This window comes from Eutrigla gurnardus (genome assembly GCF_963514095.1).
Source record: "Eutrigla gurnardus genome assembly, chromosome: 7".
In the NCBI taxonomy this organism is placed as follows: Eukaryota; Metazoa; Chordata; class Actinopteri; order Perciformes; family Triglidae; genus Eutrigla; species Eutrigla gurnardus.
Genome location: NC_139921.1, coordinates 1,387,618 through 1,415,000, shown reverse-complemented (window position 1 = coordinate 1,415,000; position 27,383 = coordinate 1,387,618). Strand labels below are relative to the sequence as shown.

General features: G+C 41.4%; 2 protein-coding genes across 7 annotated transcripts in view; both read left to right on the top strand.

Annotated features, from left to right (window-relative positions):
• c9orf72 (C9orf72-SMCR8 complex subunit) overlaps positions 1-6,327 on the top strand; it is a 21,817-nt gene extending 15,490 nt beyond the window's left edge. Inside the window, exons 8-10 of the mRNA XM_084013520.1 lie at positions 2,188-2,245; positions 3,349-3,458; positions 5,574-6,327. Coding sequence (XP_083869646.1) covers positions 2,188-2,245; positions 3,349-3,458; positions 5,574-5,760 — 355 coding nt within the window. The 3' untranslated portion in view covers positions 5,761-6,327. The remainder of the gene's footprint in view (positions 1-2,187; positions 2,246-3,348; positions 3,459-5,573) is intronic.
• Positions 6,328-8,359: 2,032 nt separating this feature from the next.
• Positions 8,360-27,383, top strand: part of kiaa1109 (KIAA1109) — an 82,726-nt gene continuing 63,702 nt past the window's right edge. For all 6 annotated transcript variants that reach the window (XM_084014091.1, XM_084014087.1, XM_084014088.1 and 3 more), the window contains exons 1-11: positions 8,360-8,499; positions 17,106-17,241; positions 18,009-18,125; positions 19,209-19,287; positions 21,170-21,234; positions 21,476-21,650; positions 21,775-21,856; positions 21,927-22,120; positions 24,466-24,545; positions 25,150-25,300; positions 25,389-25,545. In XM_084014091.1, the coding sequence (XP_083870217.1) occupies positions 17,136-17,241; positions 18,009-18,125; positions 19,209-19,287; positions 21,170-21,234; positions 21,476-21,650; positions 21,775-21,856; positions 21,927-22,120; positions 24,466-24,545; positions 25,150-25,300; positions 25,389-25,545 (1,206 nt within the window). In that variant the 5' untranslated portion in view covers positions 8,360-8,499; positions 17,106-17,135. The remainder of the gene's footprint in view (positions 8,500-17,105; positions 17,242-18,008; positions 18,126-19,208; positions 19,288-21,169; positions 21,235-21,475; positions 21,651-21,774; positions 21,857-21,926; positions 22,121-24,465; positions 24,546-25,149; positions 25,301-25,388; positions 25,546-27,383) is intronic.

The window sequence follows — 27,383 nt, the reverse complement described above, 5'->3', positions numbered from 1 at the left end:
GCTAATGTCCTTAAACATTTCAGAGACATCGCAAACAATCTAAAGAGCTCTGCAAAGAATCTGGATCATGTCCGCGATATGAAATGTTGAGATTATTGTTTAGATATGTGATCGGTTTGAGCGGTAATCCAAATCCTCTCCCGATGTGAAGCTCCTAGAATCACTTTCATTTCCACGTCGATGGTTGACGAGCAAACGACGGCAACTTTTACAGAGTTCAGATTCCAGAAAAAGATGGAGACAGACAGACAGAGAGACATGTAGGGAGCAAGATTAGGTTCACAGACTCAGTTACCATGGTAACAGAGTCGGTTACCATGGTAACAGAGTCCTAAAGGTTGAGTTCCCTCTCTTTCTGGAACAGAAAACTCAGTGTCTTCTCAGGGTCAACAAACTCAGAGTTTAACTAAACCTGCCTTCTTCACAGCCCTGAAGGTTTAAGATAGGGTTACAAAAATAATAATAATAAAACCATTCGTTCCCAGGACTCCACGGGCAGCTTCGTCCTTCCTTTCCGCCAGGTGCTCTACTCGCCGTACCCCACCACCCACATCGACGTGGACATCAACACCGTCAAGCAGATGCCGGCCTGTCACGAGCACACCTACAACCAGCGCTGCTACATGCGCTCCGAGCTCAGCGCCCTCTGGAGGACGGACAGCGAGGAGGACATCCCCCCCGACACGGTGATCCACACGGACGAGTCCTTCACCCCGGACCTGTGAGACCCACACACACACATACACACATATACACACACATACACACACATATACACACACATATACACACACATACACACACATACACACACATACACACACATATACACACATATACACACACATACACACACATATACACACATATACACACATATACACACATATACACACATATACACACATATATATACACACATATACACACACATACACACACATACACACATATACACACACATACACACACATACACACACATATACACACATATACACACATATACACACATATACACACACATACACACACATATACACACATATACACACACATACACACATATACACACACATATACACACATATACACATATATATACACATATACACACATATACACACACATATACACACACATACACACACATACACACACATACACACACATATACACACATATACACACACATACACACACATATACACACATATACACACATATACACACACATATACACACATATACACACATACACACATATACACACATATACACACACATATACACATATATATACACATATACACACATATACACACATATACACACACATATACACACATATACACACATATACACACACATATACACACATATACACACATACACACATATACACACATATACACACACATATACACACATATACACACATATACACACACATATACACACATATACACACATACACACATATACACACATATACACACACATATACACACATATACACACATATACACACACATATACACATATACACACACATATACACACACATACACACATATACACACACATATACACATATACACACACATATACACACATACACACACATATACACATATACACACATATACACACACATACACACACATACACACACATATACACATATACACACATATACACACATATACACACATATACACACATATACACACACATACACACATATACACATACATATACACACATATACACACATATACACACATATACACACACATACACACATATACACACACATATACACATATACACACACATATACACACATACACACACATATACACATATACACACATATACACACATATACACACATATACACACACATATACACACGTATACACACATATACACACACATACACACACATACACACATATACACACACATACACACATATATACACACATATACACACATATACACACACATACACACATATACACATACATACACACACATATACACACACATACACACACATACACACACATATACACACATATACACACATATACACATATACACACACACTGTCTCTCTGTTTCTGATATTTTATGACATCATGTCTAAACTCTAATAAAAAGCTTGTCGTCTTCCTTCCTAGGAATATATTTCAGGACGTCATGCATAAAGACACTTTGGTGAAGTCCTTTATAGATGAGGTAAGAATATGTATTTATTGTTCTTTAAATCAAAAAACAAAACCCAAAGAAGAACTTTCAGCGAAACATATTTACACAAATAGCAACATAACAGAAAACACAACGTCAACGCTTGTTTTCATCCTTCAGAAGAACAGTCAGAGAAAAGAGCACAGTGCTCTTCACCAATGAAAGTATGAAACCCTCCTCCTGGGGGGATCACCATGGTAACTCATGCTGCACTACTGACCAGCTCCGGAGCAGACTCCAGATCAGGGATCAGCTCCCCGCCTGCTGGATGAGCTCATCGTGGGATGATATTACACTAACGAGCAGGCAGGGTCATCATCAGACTGAGAGCAGCCGTTTAAATGATGATAAATCACTGTGAATGTGTTAATGAAGATATTAATATTTCACGGAGCATCGAGAGCTCCATACATCTGACTGTAAGCAGCTACATGTGTTTATTTAGTTGATTAACTGCATTCTCACGGCATGTATAACAATATTTAAGTCTCATTATATATATATGTATATATATAATATATATATATCTGGTATCGGCGTCTGCAGCCGGAGCATCACCCTGTGTAATACTGTGCCCTGACGTTGATGTGTGCTGTGGGGGTCTAACATATGGAACCCTCTCACCACCTTGAATTATGTTTTTATATTCATGCCGTGTTTTATTTTATATGAACTATGAAGTTAAAGTGTTTCCCAGCGTCGTTCTGCAGCTGAAGGAACGACTTCAATAATAATAATAATCCCCCCCCCCCCGAGGGAACGGGTGTGTTCTGTCCTATAAGAGAACATCACAGTAGTTCAGTGTAACGCACACGTCCAGAGTTACGGAGCTCTGTGGGGCCGCCATGTTGGAAACCTACTGGTGCTTTTATTCTGGATCAGACCAGGAGGAGATCCCCGAGGAGACCAACCAGTTTGTCCTTTCTTACCGCGGTGTAAACGAGACCCAGACCAGGTCTCGTGTGAGTCCATCGATACAGAACAATAGGATGAATCCCCGTGCTTTCTGTTCCCATGACAACAGCAGTGTGTGTCTGTCTCAAGGTTAGCGCGGGGGGGGCGGACTACTAATTGACTTCCTGTGTCGTACCCAGGTGTTCATGCTGAAGCCGGGCCTGTCCCTGCGGAGCACCTACCTGGCCCAGTTCCTGCTGCTGCTCCACAGGAAGGCCCTCACGCTGCTCAAGTACATCGAGGACGACACGTAAGTGTCTGGGAACACACACACACACACACACACACACACACACAAACTAGGGTGACCAGATGTCCCGCTTTGTGCGGGACTGCACAGCATTTTCATCACATTTTCCGCGTCCCGCATATTGAGATGATGTCCCGCAATTTGATTGGCAGCTGTAGTTTTTTATTTACGTCTGGCTTTTAACCAATGGCTGCGTAGAAAACAGAGAAGGCTGTCATTAGCGTCATTACGGGGCTGTTTGTTTGATGCTGATGCTGTCAATCAAACTGGGCACACGTTGGTTTTCTGCGAACTTTGCCAGAGTTATTTTTCTGTTTCACATGGCGGGGAATACGATGTCAAGCGACACAGTATATGCGACACTCACAAGAAACGTGTGGCTCAGAAAGAGAAAACCCGATCTATGGATGTATTCCTGCTGAAACCCAAAGACGACTGCTGCCAGACAGATAAGGTAACATCAGCGGAAATAACCAACGTTTACCACTAGGTGCAGCACTCTCAGTCATACAGATCAGAAGACTGTGGTAATAAGCTAGCACCGGTCATGTTTCCAGACTCAGAGATTGCAAAAAAAAATGTCCTGTGGTCGCACAAAAGCGGCGTCCATAGTTACAGATGTGCTTGCACCTGCCTCTGTAGAGACTTGTTTGAGAGAATTAAAAACACCAATAGTTCAGCTCCAAAGTGACAAAAACACACACACACCATTTTTTAACAGTTAGATATACATTATATCAAAATGTTAGACTCCCTCTCAGCATTGGTAATGTGTCCCACATTGTCCCACACAAACATAATCTTTGTCCCACATTTGGTTTGTTGGGATCTGGTCACCCTAACACACACACACACACACACACACGGCTCTCATATGAACATAGACCTCCGGTTCCTCGTAACCAGGTTCTCCCCGACTCGTACACGTTCTGACACGCTGATTGTTAGCCGGGTTTCCTGTCTGAGACAACGAGTAGAGGCATCTTCTTCCACTGTTGTCCGGCGGGACACGCCTCATCATTTATTAACTGAACAGGGCTTCCATTAGTCCGGACCGGTGCTTAGACTACACGTATGGGAAACACGTCGGCTCGACTGGATGATCAATGAGACTTGAAGTGAAGACTTGATGGAGAGACTTTTAGTTTTACTAGTTTGTGTTTACCAGAGTGAACCTGGGGACATACAGGACCTACAGGCTGGTTGTTGTGGGTCCAGCTCCCAGGATCCAATGAGGTACTGTTCACTTCTCACTGGTGAAGGAAGTCCAGATGTGTCTCCAGGTCCACTAGTCCCAGTCCCAGTACCAGAACCAGTACTAGTGCTCCATCTGGACTCCAATCCTGCTGTCCCCCCAGCAGTGAAGCGACCTTCCCACTCCTCCCTCCCTCCCTCCCTCCCTCCCTCCCTCCCTCCCTCCCTCTCTCTCTCCCCGCTGCTTCATGACTTTCCTCTGGTTTCTCAGAGACATCTGAGGACAAGGCAACATAAGTTTCTTTATTGAGCAACACGTTTGTTGCCGGGAACATCTGGTACTTCTGCTTCTTGTCGTAGGACTGATACATTTCCCTCTTTCTTACATTTGGTTCTAGTTTAAAGAAATGAGAGAGGTGGTTCTCCGGCTGCAGTACGAACCCGACGGCAGCGTCACCGCGGTTACCAGAAGTGTTCCAATGGTTGCATCAGGAAATGCAAATAAGTCTGCTTGCAAACAAATAGCTTACGCTGCTAAAACCGTTCCTTTTTCTAAGTTGGTGTTTGGAAACGCAAGTCTAGGAACGAAAAGCCAAACAGAGGGTAAATCATTGACTTCCATTAACGTCCACATTAAATGACCCTCGGGGCCAAAAGAATCCATGAATACCGGTTCAGGACGTCTGCTCCAGGAACATCCAGGTCTCCAGAGGAACACTGTTACATCAGATGATTAAAGGGGTTTCTCATGAGTATCCTGTAGTTCTTATTAACTGATTTAGGCGGAGAAAGAAGAATCACATAAAACACAGAAGGCTTAGTGTCATTCAACCATGTGATCAGAGTCCTACCACATAGACAAAGAAAACAACCTATTATTCAGATCCTCTGATCCCAGATCGCTGCTCCTCCTGTTTGCAGGCAGAAAGGGAAGAAGCCGTTCCGGTCCCTGCGCAGCCTGAAGGCGGACCTGGACCTGGCGGTGGACGGGGACCTGAGCGTCGTCATGGCGTTCGCCGAGAAGCTGAGGGCGGGGCTGCACTCCTTCGTGTTCGGGAAGCCGTTCTACACCAGCGTGCAGGAGCGAGACGTGCTCATGAGCTTCTGACATCATCACTTCTGACATCATCACTTCAGCTGCACTCTGTCTGTTGGATGGAAGCGTTATGTTGCCTTCGTGTCATTGTGACATCCGTGCACACTCGTGCACACTCGTGCGTATCGTCGAGGCCTGGAAATGTGTTTTTGCTTTGCTTCAAATGTTTTTGTGTCTTGATGGTTTGAAGACATGATTTGAAAGACTGATTGTTGCTGCCATCGTGAGCCATTAGAATTAAAGTTTTGATATATCGCCTTGATCAACTGTAAAAAGTAATGTGAGTTTAATATTTTAAGGAGGCTTAATTTATTCTCTGCTGAATCAATTATTCATGGTTTCTATGCGTTCTGTATTAATTTATGGCTTTAAAATTGGCTGTGGTGCCCACCAGGACATTTGCAGTTTAATTTAAAATCACATGTAATGTGTCCCAAGTTTCTTCACTGTGTTGTACAATAATCTCCGAGCCTCCAGAACTTGTGTTGCCTTTGTTTTGGGAGGAATGATCAGAGTCTGATCAGGAAGCAGATCTGTGTGCGTCGCTGACAGTGTGATTAAATGTGTTCACACAGCTGACACCGTGTGATCTCTTTACCCGCAGCATCAACACAGATATTTACACTTGATTATCCGTCTCTACTCTTAAAGTCAACGCTCTCGTTGAAATGCTTTAAGTATCGCTTCCAAACATGAGCATCGTTGTTGACGTTGTAAAATGGTGATAAAGATGATCATGTTTGAATCCATTGACCAGCGGTGGTCTGTGGGGGCCGACAGACTATTACATGTGGATCTCGTTACACAGTGGATTTATCTGAGGCAGCTGATGAACTATGAATTTATCCAATAATATTTGTTTTATTTTGACGTTGATTGAGCAGGGACGAATGCATTAAACATTTCATATAAAATACAAAACCGATTTCATGGTTAGGCCTTTAGGGAGGAAACGGCTTCCTCTGAAACGCTGCAGCTGATGGAAGTCCATCTGTAATTGCCTGAAGTCGGAGAGTTCTAACGAGGTTTCCTCTGGAGGGCTTTGAACTGTTGCATATTTAAAACAGGAGGGGAGCGAGCCGTTCAGTTCTAATAGAGTATCTGTGGCGACGGCATGAAGACTTCTGGTACAGTGACACTCCAGCAGAGATGACCCGTGAGTCTTTTAAAGCTGCTGCCAGAACAGTGAAGCCGCGAGGGAAGACGAGATGGGAGAGAAGAACTTTGAGCCCGATGTTTGGCAGCTTTTCAGTGAAACGACTCTTTGTTGTTGGCACGACAACAGCCTCTTCCATTAAATAGGACCCCGGAGCTCTGGCAGTGCTAAGACATCAAACACGTTGACGTGATGCGCTGAACTCTTTGTTGCTTTTGGAACAGGAAGTTAGCTGAAGAATAGAACAGGAAGGATTCTTCCCTGTTGGCTCCGGCTCTCCGAGGATAACAGTTATTTTCATATTCAACCTGTCAACTCCTGTAGGAATTTAAGTATCACGCTACGGTTGGTGTCTCAACAAACTATTAGATGGATCACCACTTTGTACGTAGATTCATGGTCCCCAGAGGATGAACCCTGCTGAACCTCTGACGTTCCTCCCTCAGCAGCAGGTCAAACTTTTCACTCATCCTGTGAAATGTCTCAACATCTGCCTCCACATCATTCTGAACATTCATGGTTCCTGGAGGATGAACCCTAATGCCCCCCCAGTGGTTCGTCAACTGTTCTTGTAGCGCGTTGACGTGTGTGGTTTAGAATGAAATGTCTCAACAACTCTTTGACGGATTGAATTCTGGTTCCAGACATTCTTCCCCTGCAGGATGAACCCTTATAAATTTGATCTTTGACCTTTCATCTAGAGCAATGATCAGTTCAGCATTTCCATTCTGCAGCGCTCATGTTCCCAGCTGCCTCAGCTGTTTTGTGTAGTAATAAGCAACGGTTAGCATGCTAACATGCTAAATTAATATGGTGAATGTGGTAATCAAACCTGCTTAACATCAGCATGTTACCGTTGTCATGGTGGAGCTGTGTGCAGCGTTACAAAGACAGCAAGTAGTCTCACTTGTGTAAATGCAATACTATCTTTTGCAGGTATTACCACAATAACCAAATTACATTATCTTACAAAACCAGAATGCAAAAATAATCAAATCAATTCTAATAGATTTATATATATATATATATATATATATATATATATATATATATATAATATTATAATGGATTGTTAGATAAAATTACATGAACAAGAAACTGATATTAAGATGTAAACGGAATAATAACAAAATATGCATATATATATGACAGGTGTGTCTTCTTTCTTTCTAATGTGTGTATAAATTAATGTAACTCTTTTATATAATGTTTTTTTGGTGATGAGAAACTGTAATTAACAGTTCAAAACTTAAAAAGGTTGAATTCTGAACGGTTACTGTTAGAAACAGCAGCGCTCACGTCCCTCTACTACCAAAACATTAAACTAGCCTCGTGATAGGCTGAAAAAGCCGTCCGTCAACTGTGTGGGTGGGGCCTCGCTCGTGCTTTTCCTCCAATTGGCCAGCCGCGGTCTTGCCGTCGCTCCTATTGGTCAGTCCCGTCTGTGACTGTCCCGAGCGAGCAGGAAGACGCTAACTGGCCGCCCGCCAGGTAAACATTGAACCGAGGCTTCTCGCTATGCCCGCGTCCACCGGGACGACAGGACCCCCACTCCCGAGCGGAGACGAGACCCAGGCTTCATCGACGACATGAAGGTCAGCCTCCACCACACCAGTGCTTGTGTTCACAGTCTGGGAGAAAGGGAAGTTATAGGGTGCGGCCCTGCTGTCATTAGCCTGCTAGCTAACCGCAGTGCTAACGTTGTGATATGTAGCGGTATAGCTTATATCAAACAAGCTAGCAGCGCATTTAGCAGCCTGCTGTCGGTCACGCCGCGGAGTGAAGCCCGGTTGGTGTCGTCGGTGGTCGGGTCCACGCCGAGCAACGAGCCGCTGGGTTAGCGAGCTAACGGCAGGGGTGTGTGTGGCTAACGTCAGGTGTGTGTGTGTGTGTGTGTGTGTGTGTGTGTGTGTGTGTGTGTGACTACTATGAAGCTCTACAAGGTGATCTGTTAACTGGTTTCAGATCTGACACATCCAGTCCACATGGACCACTACAAGTCTGGATGGTTAGTTTGTGTCTGTCACTTGTGCAGCGGTTGCCAGATTGTGTATTTTATTACATTCAGTGTAAATGATCAATCAGTGATCTGCAGCGGTGATCTGAAGTGGATCTCCCCCAAACGCTCTTTAACAGCCCTGTTCACCCTGTTTTCTTGGAAGAGACGATGAGATGGAAAAGTCTGGACGTCTGTGGCAGCGAACTTGTTGCTTTAAAGGAGAGAATTCTAGATAATTCTATTCTATAAGTCACGTGAAAATCAAAAGTGAAAATCCTGAGGCGACATGCACCTGTGATGAGTCACGATGTTCTGGGATGGCAGCATCCTCATAACTCGCCTGAACCGGCCTCACAGGAATGCTGTGATCCCTTCAGATAGATAGACAGACTGACTCACGCAAACGCACGTTTAGCAGCACAAAAAACGTAAACTTAGAGGCAATTAAGGACCACGAGTCGTCAAAGAAAAAAAACACTTTAAAGCACAAACTTTAATGTGTATTCTGTACAAGTTCAAGAACCATTCTTATGCATTTTCTGAGTCATTCACCTTTATTTTAGGCACAAACTATTTTGGCTGGTAAAAAAAACACTGTGGCTGGTGGCCAAAAAAGTTAACTTCAGGCCCTGAATATACCTGTTAACATAAAGTCAGTGTTGTAAATAAATATACCTGTTAACATAAAGTCAGTGTTTTAAATAAATATACCTGTTAACATAAAGTCAGTGTTTTAAATAAATATACCTGTTAACATAAAGTCAGTGTTTTAAATAAATATACCTGTTAACATAAAGTCAGTGTTGTAAATAAACATACCTGTTAACATAAAGTCAGTGTTTTAAATAAATATACCAGTTAACATAAAGTCAGTGTTTTAAATAAATATACCCGTTAACATAAAGTCAGTGTTTTAAATAAATATACCTGTTAACATAAAGTCAGTGTTGTAAATAAATATACCTGTTAACATAAAGTCAGTGTTTTAAATAAATATACCTGTTAACATAAAGTCAGTGTTGTAAATAAACATACCTGTTAACATAAAGTCAGTGTTTTAAATAAATATACCAGTTAACATAAAGTCAGTGTTTTAAATAAATATACCCGTTAACATAAAGTCAGTGTTTTAAATAAACATACCAGTATACATAAAGTCAGTGTTGTAAATAAATATACCTGTTAACATAAAGTCAGTGTTGTAAATAAATATACCTGTTAACATAAAGTCAGTGTTGTAAATAAATATACCCGTTAACATAAAGTCAGTGTTTTAAATAAACATACCAGTATACATAAAGTCAGTGTTGTAAATAAACATACCTGTTAACATAAAGTCAGTGTTGTAAATATAAATACCATTAAACATAAAGTCAGTGTTGTAAATATAAATACCATTAAACATAAAGTCAGTGTTGTAAATAAACATACCTGTTAACATAAAGTCAGTGTTGTAAATATAAATACCATTAAACATAAAGTCAGTGTTTTAAATAAATATACCAGTTAACATAAAGTCAGTGTTTTAAATAAATATACCCGTTAACATAAAGTCAGTGTTTTAAATAAACATACCAGTATACATAAAGTCAGTGTTGTAAATAAACATACCTGTTAACATAAAGTCAGTGTTTTAAATAAATATACCCGTTAACATAAAGTCAGTGTTTTAAATAAACATACCAGTATACATAAAGTCAGTGTTGTAAATAAACATACCTGTTAACATAAAGTCAGTGTTGTAAATATAAATACCATTAAACATAAAGTCAGTGTTGTAAATATAAATACCATTAAACATAAAGTCAGTGTTGTAAATATAAATACCATTAAACATAAAGTCAGTGTTGTAAATAAACATACCTGTTAACATAAAGTCAGTGTTGTAAATATAAATACCATTAAACATAAAGTCAGTGTTTTAAATAAATATACCAGTTAACATAAAGTCAGTGTTTTAAATAAATATACCAGTTAACATAAAGTCAGTGTTTTAAATAAATATACCCGTTAACATAAAGTCAGTGTTTTAAATAAACATACCAGTATACATAAAGTCAGTGTTGTAAATAAATATACCTGTTAACATAAAGTCAGTGTTGTAAATAAATATACCTGTTAACATAAAGTCAGTGTTGTAAATAAATATACCCGTTAACATAAAGTCAGTGTTTTAAATAAACATACCAGTATACATAAAGTCAGTGTTGTAAATAAACATACCTGTTAACATAAAGTCAGTGTTGTAAATATAAATACCATTAAACATAAAGTCAGTGTTGTAAATATAAATACCATTAAACATAAAGTCAGTGTTGTAAATATAAATACCTGTTAACATAAAGTCAGTGTTGTAAATAAACATACCTGTTAACATAAAGTCAGTGTTGTAAATATAAATACCATTAAACATAAAGTCAGTGTTGTAAATATAAATACCATTAAACATAAAGTCAGTGTTGTAAATATAAATACCTGTTAACATAAAGTCAGTGTTGTAAATAAACATACCTGTTAACATAAAGTCAGTGTTGTAAATATAAATACCATTAAACATAAAGTCAGTGTTGTAAATATAAATACCATTAAACATAAAGTCAGTGTTGTAAATAAACATACCTGTACTTCAGTAGTCTATACATGACGTTCATACAGGGGACGGTCTGGAGGCTCTTCATCTCCGACATATAGCGGGCGTCACAGTGAGATAACTCTCTGTTAGAGGTCCAACTAGTATTACGCTCTGTGCTTTAGTTCCACGTTGATGTCTGTTGTTCTAAAAGAAGTCGGGAATTACGTTAGTGCTGAAAAGCGTGGATCGAGCGTTTTGATTGGGTGACAAAACGACAACAACAACTACGGAAAGGGCTGCACGTCTTTAGAAATAATCGTCCCACTGCACTTGTGTTCTTGTGTTTTCTGCACCGGTAGAATGGGCTTGTTGGAAGGCAACGAGAGAAACTGTTTTAACTGACGTGTTACTGCTCAGCCGTCCTGCTTCCAGGATGTTGAAAACATGCTGCGTTCAAGTACTCCTCTAAATCTCCGACGTAGCCAATGCAGAGAGAATAAGGATGGAAATGTGAAAACGTGACATTTTATTGCAAAACCGAAAATGGCTCAATTCACACGTGCATATTGAAGCGTGCATGGCGTACCATACGGTTCAATATACTGAGAACCGTTGCATCCCTAGCACACACTACGTTAAATTTAGGTGAAGTAAAAGTGCTCCAGATTTCAAAACCCCAACACAAACAAAGTCGACCACATGAATGAGCGTTTTTCAGGATTAGATGCTTAGAGATTCCAGCGTGTTAGTCACAGACGCCGTGTCTTTGAATGTGGGTTAAAAGGCACATTTACAACAAGGGTTTTCTGTGCCGCTGTGGTTACTTCTGAGTGGATTTTACAGCCAACATCATTTAAGTTGGATTAGATGAGGATTTGTGTTTGTGAGTCTGAGTGCACGTAACAGTATTCATTGAATCCTCAGCACGGCCTGCCTGGGATCACACACACACACACACACACACACACACACACACACACACTCACAGCATGAAATAATCCCTGTAGAAACACAGTCCACCACACATGTCAGAATCACATGATCACACGTAGAAGGTTTCATTCTAACCTGGGCTCAGCTGAAGCCCGGGTACAGACTAGGGCTGTAGCGATACACTAATCTCACGATACGATACGATATTCGATATTCAGCTCATGATACGATATAACTCACGATATTCAGTCAACGATACGATACGATTCGATATAATTCGATACACTTACATCATTTTCTGAAAGATTTAAAAGGTACAGTGTGATTTTGGTGACATCTTGTGAGTGTTCCATTTACTTGGATTGAATTAATATCAACTGAAAGAATCAATTACACAATATATGGCTCTGACTGGACAGAGAGTCTCCAGCTTGCAAATGCTGGACAAAATAAATCAAATATGTGGTGAGAAAATAAGTTACATTTATTGAAGTGCAAACTGTAACTTACAAAGCACACACACACACACAGTGGCGCCGCCAGCCGGAATCCTGTACGCACTGTGCGTACTTTTTTTGAAGGTGGGCTAGATATTTAAATTTCAGCGGGTGACACCAAACAACGTCTGCCCAAGCAAGTCAGAGCTTTTCTTTCTCTCACACAGTGACCTGGAGAGACGCAGCCGCATTTGAGAGGACGATCGCGCGTGTGTGTGTAATAGCGCATAGCGTGTGTTGGCCCCTCTCCACTACACAATACAGCTCGGCTCTAGTCTCGTCACCTCTCTGCTGCTGAGCACTGTGGGCCGAGCCGATGCAGTTTATTAATTTCTTCTTTAGTGTTTTTTATTGTGAATGAAAAAGTATAACAATACAATGTATATCACACAATGTGCTAGTCTGGTTTTCACCATACTAAGGTCAATCTTTTAAGATTGAACATTAGTCTGGGGAAGCTGCGCTTTGTTTCTACTGCTCAAGAGGCGGGATCAATGGGCATCGTTCAAATGAACGATGCCCATTATGTTTCGTCATTGTCACGTCACCGGCCAATAGCGTGCCAGGAGAGAATGGCCGTTTCTGATTGGAGCCAAAGATTCTGGCAATGTAACAGCGAAAGTAAGCCTGAGGGTGTCCAGCCTAAACTGCCGAGCAAAATCCAAATTTCCCGGAAGTTCAGGCAGGGTTCACCCAGCCTAACAATGTGCATGTAACACTTGCAGAATACAAATGAATGAAAAAAAAAAAAATCCCTTTTTTTTAACACCCCAAAACCTCCCCCCCCCCCCCCCCCCCTCCCCCAATGGTGAACATACACACTACCCCAGATGACAAACAGTGACCCAAGTACAGAGCACAAACAAAGCAAAAAACAACAACAATAGAGTACAAGAGGGCATGTTAGTGATTAAATAATAATAAAAGATCATTTAAGAATAAAGTCAAAATAAAATAAAATAAATAAGAAATAATAATAACTGTGATTATTATAGTAAATTAAAGGAAGGCTGGATGGGAAAGGTCCTAAGCTACAAGTCTTCCGGGAGACTTTTCAATTTGTCGAAGTGATGTATAATTGGGCCCCAAGTAGAACCAAATTTGTCAGGTTGACCCCGAAGCGAGAACTTAATTTTTTCTAATTTTAAAAAGAACATAAGATCCTTCACCCACACAGTACAACTTGGGGATCGGGGCGATTTCCAGTCCATCAGAATTCTCCTACGCGCTAGGAGGGTTGAGAAAGCAATAGCATTTTTATGTTTGTTGTTTAAGTTTGGATCTTTATCAGAGTCTGTACCAAATATACACATAGAGGCATTGGGTTGAAGGTTTAGGTTCAAGGAATCGGAAAGGAATTTAAATATGCCATTCCAGTAGTCTACCAATTGTGGGCAGGACCAAAACATGTGCGTAAGATCTGCAGGTGAATTACGACATCGATTGCAGCTATCTTGTACATTTGGGTAAATCTTTGAGAGTTTGGAATTACAGTAGTGTAAGCGATGCAGTACCTTAAACTGTATTATGCTTAAGCGTGAGCATGATGAACTCTTATTCACTCTGGTTAAAGCTTGATTCCAAAATGATTCTGATAGACTCACTCCCAACTCTTTTTCCCAATCTCCCTTAATCTTGACAATATTAGTCTCAGCAGCTGAGTTAATAATCTGATATATTCTGGATATACAACCTTTAAGCTTTGGTGGTGAATCCAAGATTGTTTCATATAATGATTCCTGGGGTAAGTTAGGAAAACTAGGGTTTAGAGATTTGGCAAATTGCCGTACCTGGAAATAACGAAACAGATGGTTTCGAGGGATATTATATTTCACAAATACATCTCCGGAGCTTCCAAAAACCCCACCTATATATAATTGACCAATGTTAATAATGCCGTTTTCAAGCCATAAATTGAATGCATGATCCAGTCTAGAGGGAAGAAAGAGGTGACTATTATGAATAGGAGTTAGACTAGACGCAGCTGAGAGGTTAAATCTTTTGCGGAACTGGGATAAGATTTTCAATGTTGTCATTACTATAGGGCTGGATGAGTATTGTCTTGGGGAAAGGGGGAGACTAGAGGTCGCCAACGATACAAGGGAGCAAGAGGGGCACGAATTAGCCTCAATTCGACACCAGTTAATTTGAGGGAATTTAATCCAGTACATTATTTTCTGTATATTTGCAGCCCAGTAGTAAAATCTAAAATTGGGAAGAGAGAGACCTCCTTGAGTGCGATGTCTCAGCAACATCACTTTATTTATCCTCGGTAGGTCATTGCCCCACAAAAAGCCTGTAATGAGCTTATCTAAAGTAGTAAAAAAGAGTTTAGGCAAGAAGAGTGGCAGACATTGGAACAAATACAAAAAGCGTGGTAGAATGTTCATCTTAATAGCGTTAACCCTGCCTGCTAGTGAGAAATATATAGTTTTCCATCTGTCAAAGTCTCCCTTAATCTTAGTCAATAATGGAGAAAAATTCCTATCATACAAATGTTCATATTTCCGAGTGATATAAATACCCAGGTATTTAAATTCAGAATTACATTTATGAAATGGCAGTTGCATTTCTGGGGTTTCAGTAGCCAAATTGTTTAAAGGGAAACATTCACTTTTTGCAAAATTCAATTTATATCCGGAAAATGGCCCAAATTGTCTAAGAATTTCTATTAATGCCTGGGCAGACTTAGCTGGGTCAGAAATATAAACCAATAAATCGTCAGCATAAAGAGAAGCTTTATGCTCAGTGCCCCATCTAAGAATACCACTAATGTTTGGTGAGGTTTTAAGAGCAAGTGACAATGGTTCAATCGCCAAAGCAAAAAGTAACGGGCTTAAAGGGCAGCCTTGGCGGGTACCTCTATGTAAATTAAAATATTCCGAATTCAATCTATTTGTAATGACTGAAGCTTTGGGAGACGAATACAAAAGTTTAACCCATGACACAAATTGGTGACCAAAACCAAAGTTCTCCAAGACCCTAAACAAATATGACCATTCCACCCTATCGAATGCTTTCTCCGCATCTAAAGAGATAACCATCTCTGGAACCTCTTCAGATGCAGGTGAATAAATAACATTGAGCAGGCGGCGGATATTACTGAATGAGTGGCGATTGCTAATAAAACCAGTTTGATCATCGGAGATGATCTGGTGTATAACTGTTTCCAGCCGCATAGCCAAGGCCTTCGCCAATATTTTATAATCTGCATTTAGAAGAGATATTGGTCGATAAGATCCACATGCATCTGCGTCCTTCCCAGGTTTTAACAGCAGAGTAACTGATGCCATTGTAAGGGTTTGAGGTAGGGTTCCTTGGGCCAATGACTCATTAAACATGTTAAGCAAAAGTGGTGATAGTTTGTCTGAAAATTTCTTAAAGAATTCAATTGGAAAACCATCTGGCAGTTTATTAATTTCATGAGGTTATTTACTTACCCACGATGAAAAAAATAGCTCTGAATGAATAACAGCTGAGCAGAAGCACTTGTCGACCGTCGCAGAGAAATACGTGTCTGGTCTGAACTGGGGGGCAGCGGATCATGTGTGATTTTCGTGGCCGTGACGCTTTGCAGCAGCTGGTGTGAACCTGGCGTCATGCCGGCGTGAACCGGGCGGCCGCTGAAGCACCGCGAACGAAGCACGCTTCCTTTCGGCGCCTTTGTTAACCGATAGTGCAGTTCAGACCAGACGCGTAGCGCCGCGATCCTGCGCGGCCGTCTCTCGGCGCAGCGAGCAGAGTGCCAGGGGGATTTGAATGGGACTTAATGTATCGATACTCGTGGCTAAAAAATGTATACTTTCTGTGGAAACAAAATATCGATTTATATCGCAGAATCGATAAAATCACTCAGCCCTAGTACAGACGAGTTGATGTTTAGTTACATCGAATCGTTCCAATAATAAAAACATGTGTCCTTGCATGGGATGGCTGTGAAGCCAAAGATTCACACCCTGATGCTACGGTACAAGGCTGAGGCTACGCTTACATCCCTGCAGCTGCACTGTGCTGGCACGACTGAATGTTTATACCATCACCATGGTAGATATGTGTAAGATTTAGATTTGTGTTAATTTTCCATTTTAATATGATTCATCCTCCTGGAAACCAGTTTGTGCATTATAATGTTACATGTGATGCTACATGCCGTCCTCCTTCCTTAAACATCATGCTGTAAGTGAGCTGATGTGTGTCCAGTTGTAGGAACCAGCCTGAGAGCCTGCAGCCATGGACGGGCATGTCGGCAAGAACAATGAGAGCACCTTCCCCAGCTTCGTGGACCTGGACAACTTCCTGAACAAGCACAACTCCAACTTCATCTGGCTGCTGGTTGGTGAGTCACACAGGCACACACACACACACACACACACACACACAGATCAGACAACCTACAGACCAGTTTTGGTAACACGCTATCCTGCAGATATAATCTCGACTATCTGGAGGAGTGATGAGAAATCTCCGTCCCTCTGAATGAATACGAGTGATACATTAACTTCTATGGCTTTCATGCTCCTTGTTAATGATGTGATAAAAACGAGGCCATACAAATATGGAGACGTTTGATAATCGGTGGCAGTAGTAATTATTTAGGTATCCGTTTATAATGCCTTGTTTTGATGTGCCGAGTTGTTAAATGAACAGAAGTTTGTTGCATTGAGCTGACATAAAGTATGATGAAAGTCTGTAAAGTACTTAATGTATTTAAACACCTCTCCATGAAAGATCAGTCCATCTGTGTTATTGTTGAATTGTGATTATAAATGGTAGTTTCCTGTTAGAGTCCAGCTGCAGCTCTCTGTGGATAAAGATATGAACACGTTCACACAACAACAAGCCAGATGTGCAGCAGCTGTTTGATAGTACGCTCATTCACTACATGGATCATGTTTTTCTGTACAACGCGTGTGCATTTAGAGGCAGCTGTTAGCTGAAATATCTCATTCATTAATACGTTCCTTCACCTGAAAATACGAGTCATTTTTCTGCATTTGTGATCCTCTTTAAAAGCCTGACTGTTGGGTTCACAAACAACGTACTCCAGGTATGGTAGTTTTTGTTGTAGTTTGTAGTATTTGATGTACTGCGCTTGTGTTCCAGCCACCATTCTGTCCTGTGGATGGATCATCTATTTAACGTACTACAACTCCCGCAACATCGGCCTGATCCTCACCCTCATCATCAACCGCCTCTACAAGGATGGCTACATCCACATCGGTGAGTTCAGGAGAGGAGGAGGGGGGGGGGAGGGGGGGAGGAGGAGGAGGAGGAGGGGGGGAGGGGGGGGGGGGGGGAGGAGGAGGAGGAGGAGGAGGAGGAGGAGGACCACTGCCAATGCTTCCAGTTCAAGGCGGTACCTGCTGAATATCTGATGATGCCGGCTCCCCTCACTGAAGATCTCCAGCCTGAAAACTGAAACCAACCAGATTGAATTCCTAAAGTCACACAACCTCATTCATAAAGCGAGGCCATAAGGCCAGTGTGTTTGAAATCCGTTCCAGGTCTGACCCTCTGCTCCGTAATACCACCCAGGACAAGTTGACCCAGCCGGAAGCGTGTCGGATTGATGTTGACTCGTGTTGGTCGTAAATGATCCACAGCAGTGTGTGTTGACGGAGACCTGCAGCCGACGGCTTATGAGTAAATAGCAAAGCAGCGTTTAATTTTAATGAGCACGCCTCCGTCTCTTTGCCAACTCGTGTTGCTACAGAGTCAGCAGAGCCAATAAACAACTCTGGCTTTACTTTGCCTTCAACTGAAGCCGTTCCATATCTGTGTACGCTCACACCAGACTACATGAACAAAAACAGCCCTTTTGACTCACAGAACACACGCCGCCTCGAGTGCTGAGATAGTTTGTGTTATTGTGAAACCTCCTTCCTCCTGTCTCTAGGGAGGTGCTTCCTCTGTCTGGGACTGGCATTTTCAAACATGTGCATGCACTAAGGTTTGGAAATAAAACGAGAACGATGCCGTTTTGAATTTTCCGTCTACAGACAGCCGTTGTAATGTGTTCAGAGGGTTTCAGTGCGTCTGAAGGCGCTTCTTGACTTCACTGCACTGACCATGAAACGCTTCCTCTCTTAGATCTAATTAAGATGATTTCTTTAAATGATTAAAATTACATTCTTATTAGCTGGTTTGTTGCCTTGATTTCACACCGGCAAACAAATCCCACACTTGTACGCTTGCTTCTGGAGATTATAATGATATAACTTTATTATCCACTTCTACTGTTATTTATGGAAATGTTGCACTCTTTGGCGTCCGTAACACCAAATGTGTTTGAACGCACCACAGGCTCCTTCTCCTTCTCTGTGCTGTCGGGGAAGGTCATGTTCAGAGACGTCTACTTCATCAACCAGGACATGTCCATCAGGTAACCTGTGTCTGTCTATGTAATATAATCTCACAGCTGGTTACTATGTAATCTCACAGCTGGTTACTCTGTAATATAATCTCACAGCTGGTTACTCTGTAATATAATCTCACAGCTGGTTACTCTGTAATATAATCTCACAGCTGGTTACTCTGTAATATAATCTCACAGCTGGTTACTCTGTAATATAATCTCACAGCTGGTTACTCTGTAATATAATCTCACAGCTGGTTACTATGTAATCTCACAGCTGGTTACTCTGTAATATAATCTCACAGCTGGTTACTCTGTAATATAATCTCACAGCTGGTTACTCTGTAATATAATCTCACAGCTGGTTACTCTGTAATATAATCTCACAGCTGGTTTCTATGTAATATAATCTCACAGCTGGTTTCTATGTAATCTCACAGCTGGTTACTCTGTAATATAATCTCACAGCTGGTTACTCTGTAATATAATCTCACAGCTGGTTTCTATGTAATATAATCTCACAGCTGGTTTCTATGTAATCTCACAGCTGGTTACTCTGTAATGTAATCTCACAGCTGGTTACTCTGTAATATAATCTCACAGCTGGTTTCTATGTAATCTCACAGCTGGTTACTCTGTAATATAATCTCACAGCTGGTTACTATGTAATCTCACAGCTGGTTACTCTGTAATATAATCTCACAGCTGGTTACTCTGTAATATAATCTCACAGCTGGTTTCTATGTAATCTCACAGCTGGTTACTCTGTAATATAATCTCACAGCTGGTTTCTATGTAATCTCACAGCTGGTTACTCTGTAATATAATCTCACAGCTGGTTACTATGTAATCTCACAGCTGGTTACTCTGTAATATAATCTCACAGCTGGTTACTCTGTAATATAATCTCACAGCTGGTTACTATGTAATCTCACAGCTGGTTACTCTGTAATATAATCTCACAGCTGGTTACTATGTAATCTCACAGCTGGTTTCTATATGTAATATAATCTCACAGCTGGTTTCTATATATAATATAACCTCACAGCTGGTTTCTATATATAATATAATCTCACAGCTGGTTTCTATATGTAATATAATCTCACAGCTGGTTACCCTGTAATATAATCTCACAGCTGGTTACTATGTAATATAATCTCACAGCTGGTTTCTATATATAATATAATCTCACAGCTGGTTTCTATATATAATCTCACAGCTGGTTACTATGTAATATAATCTCACAGCTGGTTTCTATATATAATATAATCTCACAGCTGGTTTCTATATATAATATAATCTCACAGCTGGTTTCTATATATAATATAATCTCACAGCTGGTTTCTATATGTAATATAATCTCACAGCTGGTTTCTATATATAATATAATCTCACAGCTGGTTTCTATATGTAATATAATCTCACAGCTGGTTTCTATATATAATATAATCTCACAGCTGGTTTCTATATATAATATAATCTCACAGCTGGTTTCTATATATAATATAATCTCACAACTGGTTTCTATATGTAATATAATCTCACAGCTGGTTTCTATATGTAATATAATCTCACAGCTGGTTTCTATATGTAATATAATCTCACAGCTGGTTACTATATGTAATATAATCTCACAGCTGGTTTCTATATATAATATAATCTCACAGCTGGTTTCTATATGTAATATAATCTCACAGCTGGTTACTATATGTAATATAATCTCACAGCTGGTTTCTATATGTAATATAATCTCACAGCTGGTTACTATATGTAATATAATCTCACAGCTGGTTTCTATATGTAATATAATCTCACAGCTGGTTTCTATATATAATATAATCTCACAGCTGGTTTCTTTATATAATATAATCCCATAGCGTTCTTACTGACGGATATATTTGTGTTACAGGATACAAGATGGCTTCCTCATATTTCGCTGGTGGAAGATGTATAACCCCAAACAGAAACAGCACGGTGTGTAGACGTTCGTCCTCAGCCTGGGCCGGCTGCACAAAGCACTAAAACACGTTCCGTTATATGATATGAAAACATGTCGTCGTGTAGATATCCCATCATAGATATTTAATAATGCAGAACTTGTGTGTAATAAAGATAGTGACCCCTGAGATATCAAATCTAGGCTAATCTAAAAGCATATCCGTCCACCTGTAATGCTCCAGTCATGGAAGGAAACACCGTCCCCTCTCGTCCCCAGACCCCAAGGCAGAGACCCGGCTTTACGTGACCGTAAACGGCTTCGAGTTCCACGTGTACAACCGCACCGGCCTCTACGCCCGCCTGCAGGAGACCTTCGGCCTGGACCCCACCCTCCTCACGCCCAGGAAGGAGGAGGAGAAGGGACGGGAGGACCGAGACAAGCCACTGGAGAGGTGCAGCCACGTCGTTAATGCTGATACAATGAGATTTAAATACATACAAGAGGAGAGCTCGTCATCTCCCACTGCAGCCAAACCAGCTGTGATGACTGGAAATGTTCTTCTTGTGTCTGCGTAGTGTGAACATCAAAGCAGAGAGTCCAGACCACGCGTCGTCATGGCGATCCCTCATCCCTGTCATCAAAGTGAACATCAGCACGGTGAGCAGCAGCACCGGGGTTGTGTGGGATGTGAGTCCTGAGTGATGCTGAGCGTGCGTTCCCCCCCTAGGGCCGCTTGGCGTTCGGGAACCACTACCTCCCCCAAACGCTGTGTGTGAACTTCGAGGACGCCGTCCTGACGTACGCCACCAAGCCTCCGTCCAGCCACCTGGACCAGTACATGCACATCGTCAAGGGCGTGCTGGAGAACGTGCGCGTCATGCTGGTTCCCAGTCCGCGCTACCTCGGCATGCAGAACGACGAGTAAGTCCAAGCCCCTCCCCCTTTTCCTTTAAGTCAGCTGTAGAATCCCACACCGTCATCGGCTGGAGCTTCCAGTCACGTTCATGTACAAGAATTATATTCAATAATGTATAACATTGCATTGAATGATTCCAGGGTTCATAATGCTGGTGCCTTGAAAACATTTTAGTGTGGTGTTTACAAGGTGTGAAAAGTGCTTGGATGTAGAATAAAGGTCTATAAATGTGTGTTCTATGTGATGACATCTATGATAGAACAGAGGAAAGAAGATCTCCATATCTGAGGGACTGAAAACAGCATTTTCTGACATTTCTTTATGAAAAATGCCTTTTGATGATGAACAGATGATGAAAATAGTTGGTGATTATATTTCTGTGGATCTGTTAGTGGAATTAGTTTTCCTTTCATTTGTGGTCCTTCTGTAAAAAGCTGTCTCCAAACATCATGTTGGTTGTTTAGAGGACAATAACATATCATTTAATGTGATGAACAAGTGACATAATAAGTAGACTGAATACTGACCATTGGATTGATACAAAGATGGAGTTTACCACAGCTGGAAGGGGCTGGAAAAGCATGGAAATGCACCTTGAAGTGCTTGAAAAGTGCTTGAATATGACTTTGGAGAAGGAGGATTTCTGAACTTGAAAGCATGATTTTCCACTTGTGTTTGGAGATGATGCTCTTCCCTGAAGAAGCAGACTTATAAAGTAGTAACACTGTATCTCCCTGAAGAGCATTCAGCAGAGATACAGTGTTCGATGTGTTGATCAGGTATAAAGCGGGAGATGATGATTGTGTGCTCAGCTCCCTCTCCTCCCGTCTGTCCTGCGTTGTGTTTGGTGTTAAACACACAGAGGAGCAGAGAGGACTCTTTATTACTCTGCTTGTTTGTGTGAATATGAAAATGAGCTTTCTAATTCTACATTCACCGTTTCATTGGAGTTTATCTGCTCAAACATTCAGGTGTGTTTACTGCATTTAATGGCTGTTTTTAACCTGGAGAGTCGGAGTGGCAGCCTTCTGAAACGCAGTAGCTTTGGATAGAGAATAAACGTGAGGCTGCATACGTCTGAATTATGAAGCCCACAGTGTTGGCAGAACGTTTGGATGAGTCATCTCTTATTTTACTGGCAGCTTTAACTGTATTACTTTAAAAGCAGGGATGACATAAAGCATTTATCTGCACTTCAGCTGAATGAAACAACATCCCTGTGTGCCTGGAGAGTCCATATAAACTGCAGCCTCTGAAGAACTTATAAAAGTGTCTCCACGTCGAGAGTAGATGATGTCATCCACACATTTATCAACACTATTCCAATTACTATATGTCTGCATGAAAGTCATTGTTAAATATTAGGGGTGTAACGGTACACAAAAATCTCGGTTCGGTACGTACCTCGGTTTTGAGGTCACGGTTCGGTTCATTTTCGGTACAGTAAGAAAACAAAATGCAAAATATAAATGTGCTAGTTGTTTATTACTTTTGTGCTTTTAACAGTAGGAACATGCACTGGAGCTAGAATGCTGCTCAAAAATATAAATACAAGTATTTAAAATATTTATTTAAAAAATAAAAATAAATAAAAATAACAGACTGTTTCTTTAAAAAAATTTCTCCATCTGATGTGCAAGATTGGACAGTTGCAACACTAAATAGTTTCAAGTTGTTGCTCAGATTAAATAACATGAATAAGGCTCAGATTAAAATAAATAAAAATAACAGACTTTTTTTAAAAACAAATCTTTTCTCCATCTGATGTGCAAAATTGAACAGGGCAGGGAGAGGCTGTTTAAATGCGGTGGGGAGCTGTGTTTGCACTAACGCTCGTTACGCTCGTCTTTCTCCTCGTTGTAGCGATGTTCACGTGGGGGTGGTGCCGTTTCAAATACGTCAACAGGTTCTCTACTTAATATGTCCGTATGGAAACTCGTTCGGTACGCCTCCGTTCCGAACCGAGCACCCCGTACCGAAACGGTTCAATACAAATACATGTACCGTTACACCCCTATTAAATATGTAAATGCACATATCGTTTGTTTTCATGAACGGCCGAGGTGTGCGGCACTTTAAAAGTTGCTTTTGCAAAGAATTGTGGGTCGGCGTAATCTCCTTTCCTATCGCATAGGAAGGTCCGTTGCATCCTATGCTAAAGGAGCTCTGAAAGGAAGCATTGGAGCTCCTTTCCTATGCATTTAGAGAATCCGAACAGCTCTTATCATGGCGGCCACTTGTTTACTTCCGGGTCACTTCTTCAGTTAGGAACCTTCCTAAGAGAAGAAGACTATTCGACTGCACCCTGGAGTTGATCTGTCTGTAAAGTGTCTCTTCTGTATCTCTGTAGACCTCCCAGACTGATGGGGGAAGGCTTCGTGGTCATGCAGTCCAACGATGTTGACATCTACTATTACCAGGACGAACCCGGTACACACTCACACACACACAGTAATGCAACACACACACAACACACACACACACACACACAGGAGCACAAACACACATGGAACACACACACACACACACACACACACACACACACACACACACACACACACACACACACACACACACACACAGTAATACAACACACACACAACACACAGTAATACAACACACAGTAATACAACACACACAACACACACACACACACACACACAGGGACATGTTGTATTTTGCTATCGAGGATGACTCCACAGTGTGCATGTATAAACATTTGCTGAATATGTTACGATTAAATTGTATAGCTGACATGAATATATTTACATCTAAATGTAAATGTATGTATATGTGTGTGTGTGTGTGTGTATATATATATATATATATATATATATATATATATATATATATGAAAAATATATGGATGATTATTTACTTAAATATATATATATCAGTGTTTCCCCTACCATTGTACAGGCCTATATCACAGACAGGAAAAGTACTGCAATGCCAGCACTGGTGGTGTGTTTAGTTACTGTGTGTGTGTGTGTGTGTGTGTGTGTGTGTGTGTGTTGTATTACTGTGTGTCCAGGTCCGGTACCTGTGGATCAGGAGGGTGGGGAGGAGGCAGATACATGCAGTGAGGGTGATAAGCTCCAGGACCTGCCTCCATGTTGGGGTCTGGACATCGTCTGTGGAAAAGGAACCGACTTCAACTACGGGCCCTGGGCAGACCGGCAGAGGTGAGTCCTGATCCCGGATCAAACTGGACCAGACCCTCATCTCATGTTGGTGATTCAGACCTTGAGGTCCTGACTGCGTTTTCCTCAGGGACTGCCTGTGGAAGTTCTTCCTGCCGGCCGACTACCAGGCCATGAAGGTCACCGAGGTGGCCGAGCCGGGGAAACCCCGGCAGATCCAGGCCTTCGAGCTCCGCATGAACATCATCGCCGACGCCACCATCGACCTGCTGTTCACCAAGAACAGGGTGACTCTTGTTTCTGGCTAATCTCAGCCATCTTTCCTCCTCCCGATGCTCCCTTCTCTTCATGCCTCGTCATGTTATCCACCGTCGGTTCATCTGTCATGCTTTTTAGATGTTTCATCATGGAGCAGTGAAGTCAGTGTTTCCCCTAGAATTATTTCAGGCCCGGTGGTTCCCGCCGAAAACCCCTAAACAGACGAGACGCGTGGGATGGTGTATTGGTTGGATTAAGTCAGGTGGCACAGCAAGCAGTCTGCAATTCTGCAATTATTATATTTACATTCAACATTTTTGTTCAACCAGAGTGTATTCAAGGTTTTCAAGGATTCAAGGAGAGAGTGACTTATTAAGGTGCCGGTTGATGGAAATGATGCAAAATTATGGGCCGGAAAAATATGTCTGGAAAATGATGAGCATCACATTAATAGCTACAGATACTGTAAAACACTATAACGATATATGAGTGCATATATTGTCTTATTTTATCAAGTAAAATATAAGTTATAGGTTTACTCAACAGCCTAATAGTTCATAGAAATTCAGGTAGAAATAGGTTAACTCAGAGTTCCACAGCTTATCAAAAACAATCCTTATTTTATTAACATAGGCTGCCTAAGGGCGCGATCAGTAGCGTGCCTCGGCACGATTGCCCCAGGAGGGTCCCCCGCCGCTTTGCATTCACACTGCTCCAGCCCAAACGGGCTTTGGCCCGTTAGCCGGTTGTACATACGTCATCACGTCCTAATACTACACACGCATGGCTTGATGTTGTTTTAAGGAGCGCCGTCTCTGCATATATTTCTCGACAACGCTCGAATGTGCGCACGAGCGGATCTGTGCGAGCAGGCAGCGCGAGGAAAGCGGATTTTGGACGGAGACACAGCGGCATTTTTCTTATAAATGCACCGGTCCGGTTCCGGCACCGGTCCGGTTCCGCTCACACCACGAGTCTGAAGAGTGCAACAACTTATCAAAATACAGTATCAACTTTCCGTGTTTTCAAAGTAGGAAGAGACTAGGGCTGAACGATTTTAGGAAAAGATCTAATTGCGATTTTTCTGACAGATATTGCGATTTCGATTTGATTCACGATTTCCTTCAAATCAAGCTTCAGTGCAATATTCACAATGTACAGTAACATTAAAACATTGAATGCTATTACTCTAATGCAAGGATGAAAACTAAAGTAAAAAATTGCTTCCAAATGAATTTACAAGAACAAGAAACATGCATGTTCATTCTTTAAAGTCCTTGACCAATGGCAGTTATTACAAATGAACTAAAAGAGCCATCTTTGACTGTCTTAAAATGTGCAAAAATCCTTAACTGTAATAATTTAATTGTAAATCAAATACAAAAACTGTTATTGAAATAAAATGACCCTTCTAAAAAATATGTCAGACATTAAAATAGGTGGGTCATTCATTTATGGCTTACCACTTTTTCTTTACCCTCCGCGTATAGCTGTGGGACGGCAACCTGTTAGAAGTCGGAGCGGGAGGGAATCGTATATCTGTCCAGCGTGCGGAGGAGGTTTTTAAATCCGTCTTTCCGGTGTCTTCCGCTGCTCTTATCATACCGAGTTACACTGGCAAAAGATGCTGTAATTGTAGTCTGTTTGCTACAGTGGGCCTGATCATCATAGTCACCGGACTTTTTCGTCATGCACGCGTCATGCAAATGTCTGTGGTGATTTTTCAAGTGCCGGCGTTGTGCCGTAATCAGCGCCCCTGCCGTGAAATGCACCCTCTCGCGGGAGATTATATCACCAGTATATATTGGTTGTGTTTCCGCTGGATGTTGCAACTTTAGCGCGACAGGTTTTGCACAGTACCTGTTTC